Source organism: Bradysia coprophila, unplaced genomic scaffold, assembly GCF_014529535.1.
Source record: "Bradysia coprophila strain Holo2 unplaced genomic scaffold, BU_Bcop_v1 contig_358, whole genome shotgun sequence".
Lineage (NCBI taxonomy): Eukaryota > Metazoa > Arthropoda > Insecta > Diptera > Sciaridae > Bradysia > Bradysia coprophila.
Window position 1 is genome coordinate 4391732 of NW_023503616.1, and position 12539 is coordinate 4404270.

Genomic DNA, 12539 nt, shown 5'->3' on the forward strand with positions numbered 1-12539 from the left:
CAACCTTCACGCATATATTCCATTCGTTTTCGCGTTCACTTTTTTCTTTCATACAAGTTCATGAGTTGTCATTTGTGTCATTTTTTTGTTAAAGAAAATAATTTCTCTTCCAATTCTTTGTGAATTTTTCCTAGTGCTTGCACAAATATCTCATCATGGTAAGGATTATTTACTTATCCCGCTGATCAACCGATTAAATTTCATTAAAATGCAGTCGTTTGCTGAAAAAATGGCCGGATTTATGGCACGGCCAAATCAAGATGCGATACCCAAAGATGATATCCCGTGGTATTTTAAATATGCGGCCCGAATTTTAGGTGTTGTAGCTGCCTTTTGTAAGTAAAGTGATTTCAAAGATTAACTTTTCGCGATAAGATGCCGATCTGAATCACCCAAAGAACGATTTCAGCAAGTGTAATATGACTCTTAAAATTCTTGTTGTGTTCAACCGTGTACAGCAATTTTTCGTTTTGTTATCGATTAATGTTTTGTTGGAGGATGATGCGTTAACATCAATATGTTGTATGCATAGTAGGTGAAGTGGAACATATTTAAAATTGGATATTCGCGAATATTGTGGTCATTGTCATTATCAATAAAAGAAATGAATGGACGATATGTTATATTTATCGCTATGCCAACTGGTCAAGTCGTAATAAGAAATGTGTTTTTATTTTTTTGCGCGAAAAATGACTTATATTCAGTGCCAAAGTGTTCAATTCTATATTTCATTCCTCTCCATACTATACTCTGAAAAGAGCATATGGGACATATTTCCAATGAACAGAATGTACAGCAATTTTAACCAAAAAAGTTTGCTCAAGTTATCAAACATTGTAATGTCGATGTCAGATCATCTGTAGATTTAGAGACCTCTGCAAATAATTGTACGGACAAGTAAATCAGTGCTGAATAAACGGAGCTTCGTCATCAACAGTATTATCTCCGCTGTAATCTTAACACAATTACTTCAACGAATGATTTAGTAATTGACTCACACTCATACATGTAATTTGTAATGGCATTGTTGTCATCTCTTAGAGATTTGAATTCATAGACCCGCTTAAAGCGGTGAGCTTAGATTTAAGTATACCATCTTCGTCGAAGAATCTTCGATTCAAAATGTTTTGTCGGAATTTTTTTTTATGTTGGCAAGACGAGGAGTTCCTTTATTTCATTATGGAGGATAAATCTGTGCATTGACTTTGTGATTTATTTTTAGAATTTTGCTTTGTTCGTTAATGCGACGATAAAATATTCGCAATTTTGTCACTAGAGTGTTTTACATTTCAATTCGTTTACTTCTTCCCATATATGAGAAGGCAGAATTCGTCGCTTTGGATCTTCTGTCGTTACCACATAACTTTTATGTTCCTATTTCCAGTCTGCATCCTATTCGGACTGACTAACTGTCTTGGCATAATTACAATTGACATAGCGCAAGTATTGGCGGGTATACTTCAAATGCTGGTTGGATTTTTTGTGATGGTGGTAGAAGCACCGTGTTGTTGTATGTTCATTGATTTTGTACAGCAAGTGGCGGAAAAAGCCGATCAGCGACCACTTTGGAATCGAGCCGCTTTGTATTGCCTGTGAGTCTTTTTTGATCAATTCGACACCCCATACGTTGCAGTTACGAGTTCGAAAACCTGTCGGTATTTTTCCCTCCTGATTATAAATCCAGAAAAAATAAATTTCTAGAACGTCCGGATCAGGAGCTAGACCTATTTTAAGTTAAATGGGAATTTAACTGGTGTGAGCGAGACGAATATTGTTGTCTCTCTCACACTAATGGAATTCTTATTTAACTTAAAACCGGGTCTATCTCCTGATCCAGAAGTGCTAGAAATTTATTATTTCCTGATTTAGAATCAGGAGGATACCCATAGGTTGTCGAATTCATATCTGCAGCAGTTTTTTTATTTACCGTCTGCGAACCGATCGGTCAAACTATAATGCAAATAATCTCTTACAGCATCGCTTTGCCACCTGTTTTGATCAAACCCGGACTGGCAAGTCTCTTTGGATGTGGACTGGTGTTTCTAACCGGTGTTGCGTACGGAATGATGTCTCTTGGCAAAAAGTAAGTACTCGATTTCCAAATAATATCATGTGCGGGCACAGCACTTGTGACAGAAAAGATCAAAAAAAATGAATCGTAGTGTTGCTTTGACATACCTTAACAAAAAACTATCTCTATCTCTCACAAAAAAAAACTAACAAACATTTAAATCGCTTAACCAGAGGAGGTCTGAGTGAACAAAATGGTGTGGCATCGCCATATGCTATGTCACCTGAACAAGGAGGACAACCGCCGATGACTGATCAGCATTCCACTCTTATGGAGGACCCAGACGTTTGGAAATAATTTCATTTTGGCGTATTACATAAATTCGTCAAAATTTATGCAATTTAGTTATATGTCCAAACGAAAAGGCAATCAATCTTTTTACTTGTTTTTATATTTTTCGTTTAGATAATTACCTCAAAGTTTTAGTCACTTTAGATTCATGTACTGCATGATCATCATTTTCAATTTGTCTGTGGGCATTTTTATTGCATATAAGACTTTCCGTTGTCTCGTGCAACTTAAGGTCTTGATTGAATAATGATGCTGAAGAAGTTGATGATGGAATTTATCACTCGACAATGTGATGCATGCTTAGTATCCACATTGTCGAGTACGCTTTGATCGTAGATCTTTTTATTGAATGCAAATAGTTTCAAGAAGTATTTCAGTAGATTCGTATTTCCAACATATAAAGCGTGTGTTCTGTTACACGCCGAGTCATTACATTACGAATTTATTCGCTAATCGAAACAAGGATTTATTTATCTACGTATTCACGAACGACACGAAATGCTCCATAACGTATTGAAATTCTATACATGTTTGTTTCACAACACTACAAATTTTTGAGAAATGTGTCGAATACTCTCTTGAAGTGTTTGATTTTTAATTTGGGAAACACAATACTTTTCGCACCCACGTTCATTTATTTACATTGACAATTAATTAAATTTTTCGATAATTTATTTATCAACTGAATCAATGTTTATTTAAACGAACACAGGAACAATCGTATGTGTATAGGCATTGTTGCCGAGTAATTGTCTGTTGTAAAAATGTTGTGTAATCTGTTTCGTTAAACAAATCCGCTTTATTGAGATCCACACAGCCCAGCTGTGTTTATATAACAACAATAGTTATTTACGTATCAAAGAGAAAGTGTTTCTTTTTTTGCAAACGCATACGCTAAATAAATAAATAATGCAGTGTTGCAACCCGAGCCGAAGGCAAAGGTTGCATGCACACAAGCCAAAAAAAATACTTCCCCCTAGTTATGTATAAAACTTTTCATGGCAATTGTTGCGAAAGTTGATTTTCACTCATTAGCCGGGCAAAGATATTCGTTCATTTGACAATATATTTTTCATTTCTGCTTCGCAAGTGAATACTGTAATACTGCAAAAGTTACACAAAATTTAATTTTCAATTTTTAACCATGTCCTCTCGAAGCTTTTCCTTTTGTTACTTTAACAAAATTATCGATATCGAAGGCAACGCAAGTACGACACGTTGATTTTATATTGATGTATTCACTACGCCTACCTCCGGAAAATGAGTCATTACTTCATTGACATGAACGATAATAGCTATTTGCAATACATGTGCCTAAATGCAATAGATGGTAAAATTGTCACCATGAGCTTCTGGTTGACAACACATGGTATGCACAAAATTACGGTTTTGTCCCAAGTTAGGAACAGGATTTTATGTACTGCAGCAATTTGCATTTTAATCGAATGCATATCTACGAACGCAAAATGAATATTACCGCACTACAGTACCCATCAAAACCCATCAATGACAGTAGCGCAGAGGATACTTTCGAGAAAATGCTTCAATTTTCCCGAATTTTATCAAAGATAGGCTGTGCAATAGCTTTAAAAGAATGGTTTGGAGATTGTTATTTTAACTTGTGTGGTTGCATCACCTAGCTTCGGCTCGAGTTGCACGCATCAAAATTTCCAAACTAGTACTTGCTTTGGGATTAAAAAAAAAAGTACAAACAAGGAGGAATGAAAACTATTACTTTGTGGCAATTCAGCAAATAAACAAGAATTCATCACAAATTGTAATAGTTGTATTAGACATTTTTTTGTCGGGCTGAGTACTATATTTTGTGCTGAAAACAAACGAGGCATTCAAAACATGTTTTGGTCCTTGTTTTCATGACGAAATTGTAGCAACTGTCAAATAAAGTTAGAAATTTCTCTATCGAAAATTACGATTGCTGCATTTGTCAATGAAAACTAGGACCAAAACACGTTTTCAATGTCTCGTTTGTTTTCAGCATCCCCGCTGAGTACTATAATTCCTCAGGCAAAATAAATATGTCCAAATAGCTTCAATAACTTAAACCAAATTTATTGCGAATCAATCGACCTCTCTAAGTTTCTAAGGTTTTTTTTCCTATACTAACACACTACCGTAGTCTACCAGTAATAAGTTTCAATTTGTTAAGCTTTTACAGACGGCAATCATAAAACAAATGATTTGATTTAAATATTTTCGAACTGGCACGGAAATAAAATCTTGTCATTGCTTTAACATTTGTTTTGATAGATTTTGATTTATTTTTGATAGAACTTTTTACTAATTTGTGTCGTCGTTGACAATAGCAAATGTAGCCGTCCTTAAAAGGTTATAGAATCTACATGCTTTTCTTTCACCACAGCACAACTTCCTTTATAATGTAAAAGTAAATTGTTGAATATCCAAGCTTATTCTATCACGTTACTTTAAGAATCCTTCTCTTGAAACGTAGCATCGTCACTCCTACGAGTGATCAGATGAGCAATTAGTCGAAATTAATTTATTTTCTAAACTTTATTCAAGACATGTGAGTAACATAAATTTTTCCTTATTTTATTTAAAGAGCATCAACCGAACAAATGAGACAAGCTGCCACCGTAGTAGATAACAAAAATTCATCAGTAGGAACCCGATCAAATCTTGTGAACAATGCTCAACCAATATCCATAACTGGAGCCCCGGGATTTGACAGCAATGTTTGATTACGCTTTTGTTTTACGTATATTAAATTTTGAAATTATTTACAGTGGATGTTAGTGAAGTTTAGGCAGGAATTTGCGTCAGCTGTTTTTCAAATGGTCCCCTAATACAAACAAAATTGCTTGTACGGGTGGAATAGTTACACGCACGTGATAGTGCTAAGTCCGTATAAAGACGAAAAGTAGTTTTATTTGCATGAGTGGACCAGCTGAAAATTCGCTGAAGCAAATTCCTATCTAAAATTCACCAACGTATGCTGTATCATTTAAAATAGTAAAAATTTCTTAACTGAGAATAACAATCGAAAAGGAAAGGAAATGCCATTCACAAAAAGAATATTTTTTTTTGCAGAAACATTAAAAAAACACAAAAAACAAAAATAGACAAATTTCGTATAAATGGATAGAAAACATCGATTGGATAGAATATTAGCGGATTGAATAATGTAATTAGTACATTATAATTTACATAAATAAGATTAAAGATGTTTGTAGAGTTAATAATCTTAAATTTGTTGTTTAAAAGAAGAAGAAGAAAAAAGAGTCAAAAATTATCCATTTTCAAATATTTTGTGCATGCGATTAAGATGAACCGTATAATCTAGGTGATTTTCTTTTGTTTTTTTGTGGAAATTATTAACTTATTAAAAGAAAGACTTTAATTTAACTATTATAAAATGGATATTTAAGTTAAAATATGAGAAAATATGAACGTGTACAGCAACACACTGTACACATACAAAAAAAAATTAATAAAATAAACAAAACGTAATGGCTATTATGTCGATAACTAATTTATAATCAGCAATATTTGAGTCAGCATATCACTAAAAACGACTGTAGTTGAAGAAATTTGTGATTTTATTTTGATGGAACAATATCATAAATGTCATGAGTTGTTGAGCGCGTAAATATTTTTGAAAGCAAATTAAATTCTTTTCCGTTATAAATTTTGCAACCGAAGGATTAAACCCACCCACCCAATACTAACAGGATATTGAAAAATTAAAAGAATAAACAAAATTGGATCGAAAACTGCTTTCTTAATCGTAAATAATATAATTAAAATAAATTAAACAAAAACTGAAGTTAATCTTTTGAATCATCATGTTGTTATGGAATCAACTGTTAAAATGATTCCAATTAAATATTTTCCAAATTTGTTTTTCTCAAAAATGATGTTTTGATGTGAGTTGCCTAAAAGAATACGAATATTATAACAGAGAGAAAATGTACAAAGTAAAATCGCGACAAACATTCCAAGGAAAAAACTGCTTTAAAAAAATATGATAAATGACAAAACTTTTTAGTTGTGATTTTGTACTTATACTCCAATTTACTTAGTTCTTTCGGTTAACAAAACAAGAAAAAATCTTCCACAGTTGATTTTGCTAGCTTCCTGTAATGTCTTTTGTAGTTACATTTAAAAAAGAAAAAGAAAACGTTTTAAATATTTACCAACATCACAAATATGATTTTCTTTTCTATAGGGAATATTGTTGCTCATTTTATGATATCAGACTCAGATCATAGGTAGTTTTTATTATTAAGATCCTAAATAAATTATAAATGTGTAAAAATATCTTCTGATAAAATAAATAAAGAAAAAGTTATGTGTAATTTAAGGGTATTCTTTAGCATCAACAATTTAGTTCGTTATCTACATCACCAAAGCAACCGTATGACATTGAAACAGTGTTACAAAACTACATTTACATAATACACTGTCAAAGAGTACTACACTACTCTTTCTCTATTACAATGCATGGTTCTTGACAACACAGAAGAACCTTTTGAAGTTCTCCTTAAGACGTCATGGGTTTGAGACGCGTAGCTATTAATGGGTGAAGTTGGGCATTGTCCACCACACCCCAAAAACTTCAATCCTAGCAGGTTCTATATACTGCATTTCTGTCCTCAAATATTGGACCCTGTTTTCGAATTCCTTCGGCTGCTGGTAGGAACTGTATACGACGACAATAAAAAAACATGAAGATACCCAAGCATCTACCAAACTTCCGTAAGACTTTACTTGCCCTGAACGTACATGCAATTACCTTTCACGGTGTGCCTGACCCAAATTTAATCAAAAAATTTTGCACCTGGGATTTCTCTTGTAGCCCGAACGAAGCGAGTTGTGGCCCCGACACATGAAATAGTTATTTGTGTATCTGTTTTGGACGATTGCTTTTAGGCAAGTTTGCGAGTTGCGCCATCGAACTTATGTGCTCATGTGCGTCTGAATGGCATTACCTCCGCACTATATTTACATTGGAAAAGAGTTGAAAACAAAAGAAATTTTTCGTTAACTGTACATTGCTACCTAAATCAGCAGTAAGTAAACCGCTAGTTACACTTAATCAGCCGTAAGTTTCCAAGCAGAAAAAGATCAGACGACAAAATCATGTGAAATTTTTATTTCAACAAAAATTCAAAAATGGTCCCCTACTATTTAGTACGTTTGCTGACAAAAATCTATTCAATAACACACTGTCGGCTGACATTACAATCTGTCAAATGCTGAAAACATTAAAATCTCTTTTAGTGACTCATAAATTTCGTTGTTTTTATTGTTCTATCGAAAATTTATTTAAGAATCCTTTAAATACCAGTGAGCGTTCCAACAAATAGTGTGGCCTATCGCTTTCAATTCGAACGCAGATGGTAGAGTAGAATAAACAAAGAATTTCTAACAGCCAATCACAAAAATGCAGGATAATCGGCCTGAACTTTTCGAGGAGGTGAAACTGTTCCGAAATGCCAAGGAACGTGAGAAATACGATAACATGGCTGATCTGTATTCGATAGTCAACACACTACAAAATTTAGAAAAAGCTTATATATGGGACTGTGTTACGCCAAAGGAATACACAGCAGCTTGCTCCAAGTGCCTCGTTCAATACAAAGTAGCCTTCAAGCAAGTGCAAGGATCAGAATTTCCTAACATCGACGCCTTTGTTAAGAAATTCCGTTTGGATTGTCCAGCTGCATTGGAACGTATCAGAGAAGATCGTCCGATCACCATCAAAGATGACAATGGAAATACTAGCAAATGCATTGCCGATATCGTATCACTGTTTATCACACTAATGGACAAGTTACGTTTGGAGATTAAAGCCATGGATGAATTGCATCCCGAATTGAGAGATCTTGTTGATACGATGAATCGATTATCTTTGATTCCGGAACAATTCGATGGCAAGGAGAAAGTAAATGCGTGGTTAACCACATTGAATCAAATGCAAGCGTCCGATGAGCTGTCCGAGAGCCAGGTCAGACAATTGCTGTTCGATTTAGAGGCATCTTATGCTGCATTCAATAATCTGTTACATGCTTCTTAAATGCGCTTCAAATGAATGAATATTTCCGTTGAGTTATAAGAGAGAGTTAAATACAATTGATTACGAATAACAAGTCAATAAACTTATATTATTTTGCTGTCACAATTTGTGGTTTACTTAATGGTCATAATATACTCATTCTTCGATTGGCTGATTTTTAGCATTATATTCAAGTCTTTAATAGGGAAAATAATTCTCGTAATTCTCAAAATTTATCGTTCTATGTAAGGTCGAAAGCACAAGAGCAATTTTGCGTTGATGGGATCGACAATTATGCTGCGTTTTCCATTGCTTAGCCTGTGGTGAATATTGAATTGCGAGTTCCTGTACAGTCTTTATCATTTCAAATGTCTCACTGCCAAATTTTTCTGAGAATTTCATTGCGTCATTGCCAATTCACAATAACATTCTCTTGAAAACATGACGGTGAGACATTTGAAATGTTAAAGGCAGCAACTTACAACTTATGGAAAGAACAAGTACGGTGGCATCGTGTACTGTATAGGGTCGTTGTCCAGAGTATTTTAGTCGCAAAGATGTCTTAATGTAGATTGAAACAATGAATTGAAATTGACGGTGTGGTGCGGTAGTCGAACATTCTGAGTTCAAAAACAGCTCTGTAGGACTCGATCGATCTTATATTTCAGCATCAAAGAGAGAGAAACAAATCCCAATATACTGGAACAATTTCGTTTCGCTATTGCACTATTGGTAGGTGATCGAGACCAATGACTTTTTTTTTTACACGAAAAACCCAATCTGAACACATTATTTTATTGATATCGACCGACCAGAGGCACAAGAAGACGACATTGATGATTGGGACCAACGTGTGTATCAAACTCAGAACATCGAGCCCTAACCAACCCGATCAGTGCACAAAGGCACGTGTTGTGTTATTCAAAGTTTCTATTCGATGTATGTTAGTTGATCATTTCTTAAAATTCTGTAAGTCGTGTGAAACCTCTACACACCCAGGGTATGTCCTCAATCTTTCACTGTAAAATTACAAATTCAGTTGCTTCGTTTGAACTAAGTTAAAATTACAAGTTACAATATTAGATTTAGTTTTCATCCCTGATGAAGCTCACTGATTGTGAGCGAAAGCTCGGAAAATAAAAACTTTACAAAAATCTAAACCACGTATTCCAATTAATAAAAAATCAACAAGTTACAAGTTTGCAATCGATTATTCACTTCATTGGTTTTAACACACTTTTAATGCATAACGACGACAAAAATAAATGACAAGCTCTGAATAAAGAACTCTTCTTATAGGTACAGCAAACTGAATAGAAAATGATGTAAGAGATTTCGTACATATCAATCAACTAAAAAAGTAGTAGAACCGACAATAAAGATCCCAATATACTTGCCTTATGTGAAAGGTTAATTGAGTTAAAACTCTACAAAGTTAAAAAGAAATTACATTAAGCAACAACATCCATCGTCCTTCATTAATTCCAGTTAAATATATGTAATATCATTGAACAAGACCGATGCGACAATGTGAAAAAGGTGCTTATAACAACAGCTAGGTATACGCCTGGTTTACCTTCATTTAAGCAAAACAGGCGATAAACGATTTCTTTGATACAAAAAAGAGAGCTTTAACACAACACTAAGCTAACATTATTTTCACGATGCGGTTCACCCGAAGTGGTTAATCGAAGTAATTTTTATAAACAGCAAATTATTGAACTCACCTTAGGAAAAATATATCCGGCATCATATATCGTTATATCCCACAATTTATAAATTGTAAAAATAGTCGCAGCACATTAAAAATTTATTTCATTCAAGGAGAGAATATATTACCGATTTAATCGCTATTTTGCAAAAATACTTTTAACTAACAATATTAATAAGAAATCATAAAAAAAAATTCGCAAGTTCAACATCATAAAATGAATAATTTCAAATCAATTTTGACCATTTATGAAATGAAATTTAAACTTGTTATGGTGTAGATGTTAGCTGTAAGTTCTGTATTAAAGAATAATTCCTTATGGCTTTGAAACTAGACCAAGGCTTCATATTTATTATTCGTTCGTCCAACGTCGTCAATCAATTGCATTGTACGCAAAAACAATAAATGTATGACGAAATTAATCAAAGTTTTTTTTTTAGATGACAATGTAATTGCATGTTAAGAGCTTTGCCAGAACATAATTATCAAGAAAGTTGGAAGAATGGAACTATTGAAGGAATGCACTCTGTAAGTGATCATATCGATCGTATGTGGTCGACTGTTAATATTAAACAATATTTAATACAACAAAGTATGTAAAGTTTTATAAATTGCAGAAGAGGATTAAATATTTTGTGCTGAGCTCTTAATGTACGGATTCCTTATTATGTAATATATATGCATCGTTTGCATATCGCATCAGTTAGTTTTCTTCAGCTGATGTAATTTCTATTGTATCCATAGGTTTTTATAGTATATATTGTAAGACAACACGTGCTTCTAAGAGAAACAATTCAGAGCCCTTTTTAGGAATATAATTCGTTAATTACAACTAGGTCCCACCTTTTTGGGCGGGTCGGGTCCCTTGACTGATAATTTTCCCAAAATAATGTTGTCTTTTGCTGGTTGGTAATGTTGGTAAACTTCATAGTCAATCAGATTAGACTTTTATAGATATATTAATTTATTTTCATTGATTTTTTCATCTGGTTAAGAATGGACAATTTCTGTAGTCCAAGCAAATGACAATATTTTGACCTTAAACATCATCACATTTAGGATCTAAAAAATCTCAAATTACTCATAAATTTATTTCTTTTGTAATAAGCAAAATATCACGACTCGCTGTCTAATTTTGCAATAAATAACCGCGACTCGTGTGAATTACAACCCTCGCTTCGCTCGGGCTGCAAACTTCACACTCGTCTGAGTTGTCTAATGTTCGATTTGCTTTGGCCGCAAACTTCTATTTCGTCCGAGCTGTCTAACAATACGATACCGCGACTCGTGTGAATTACGACCCTCGCTTCGATCTGGCCGCAAACATCACACTCGTCAGAGTTGTTTAATATTAGGTTTGCTCTGATCGCAAACTTGCTCGTCCGAGTTGTCTAATGTGACAATAAGATACCGCGACTCGTGTGAATTACGACCCTCGCTTCGATCTGGCCGCAAACATCACACTCGTCGGAGTTGTCTAATGTTAGATTTGCTTGACTTTTTTCATTACATGTAATTTTGGGTGCCGCTTGTTAATTATCAAATATAAAATTTCAATTATCAATTATCAAATACCAATTATCGAAGATCATTTATAATGTTCATTTAATACATTGCATTTCTATTTTCTGGGATAACTTCCGAAGCGGTGATCCCATACAGCTCATCGTCGAACTTGACCTTACAAATGTCAAATGTATAATTTTAAGAACCTAAATTGTTCACTATTTTCTGCCAGTCAAGGGAATAACACATTAGATTATCAATTATCATCAGTGAAGGGAATTATCAATTATATCAATTATCAGTGGTGTATTATCAATTATCAACAGAGTAAAATCCTGTTTTTCTGGAATAATTTCCAGGGCTTTACCCCGACATGGTTCATCTTCGAACTTAACCTCAGGAATTTCATTCCTCGTCGATTAAAAAAAAAATCATCAAAATCGGTTATGAATTACTCAAGTTATCGTGATGACAAAGAAAAATAGGTTACAAACAATTACGTTTTTGATAACATTTCATACATTGTGTGGTAACAAACATTTTAGGGTATTTTCTGGCGTAAGACCCTTGACTTTCAGTCAAGGGAATAAAAATTCTTGCAAATTCTTTTCAAAACTAATAGTTTTTGTTAACTTCTGAAACATATTATGCTAGGTTAATGGACTGGCTCGACGACATCAAAGACAACTGTAAAACTGGATATTTTGATGACTGGTCTAAGAAGTGAATAGATGTTTCGAAAATGCAACGTTTTTCTTAATAAAGCCAACAGAGTGGATAAATTTCAGGTGCGATGCTAGATGCTTTTTGTTACTATTCATAGATTACCATTTTTAATTGTTAAATATGATTATTTTGGGTAAATTTGAGTAAATTATTCAACAACGCCAGCTGCTCCTGTGGTTATCAAAGAAAAACAATAT

General features: G+C 33.8%; 2 protein-coding genes across 4 annotated transcripts; both read left to right on the forward strand.

Moving 5' to 3' along the window:
* Positions 1–15: 15 nt before the first annotated feature.
* LOC119081349 (calcium channel flower) lies at positions 16–6441 on the forward strand. 3 transcript variants are annotated; one of them, XR_005088479.1, is made up of 6 exons: positions 16–158; positions 215–335; positions 1385–1592; positions 1976–2083; positions 2245–2436; positions 4944–5077. XR_005088479.1 is itself a non-coding variant. In XM_037190193.1 (5 exons), exons 1-5 carry the CDS (start codon positions 156–158, stop codon positions 5080–5082), a joined length of 579 nt encoding a protein of 192 aa, XP_037046088.1. In that variant the 5' UTR covers positions 22–155; the 3' UTR covers positions 5083–6441. The 3 variants fall into 3 exon arrangements, 2 of the variants coding, with proteins under 2 accessions (XP_037046088.1, XP_037046089.1); XM_037190193.1 differs by lacking the exon at positions 2245–2436 and having other exon boundaries at positions 22–158; positions 4944–6441; XM_037190194.1 differs by lacking the exons at positions 16–158; positions 215–335; positions 2245–2436 and adding an exon at positions 405–531 and having other exon boundaries at positions 4944–6441.
* Positions 6442–7590: 1149 nt separating this feature from the next.
* LOC119081350 (vacuolar protein sorting-associated protein 28 homolog) lies at positions 7591–8525 on the forward strand. Its single transcript, XM_037190195.1, has one exon. The coding sequence runs from the start codon at positions 7788–7790 to the stop codon at positions 8418–8420; it is 633 nt and encodes a 210-aa protein (XP_037046090.1). The 5' UTR covers positions 7591–7787; the 3' UTR covers positions 8421–8525.
* The last annotated feature ends 4014 nt before the right edge of the window (positions 8526–12539 follow it).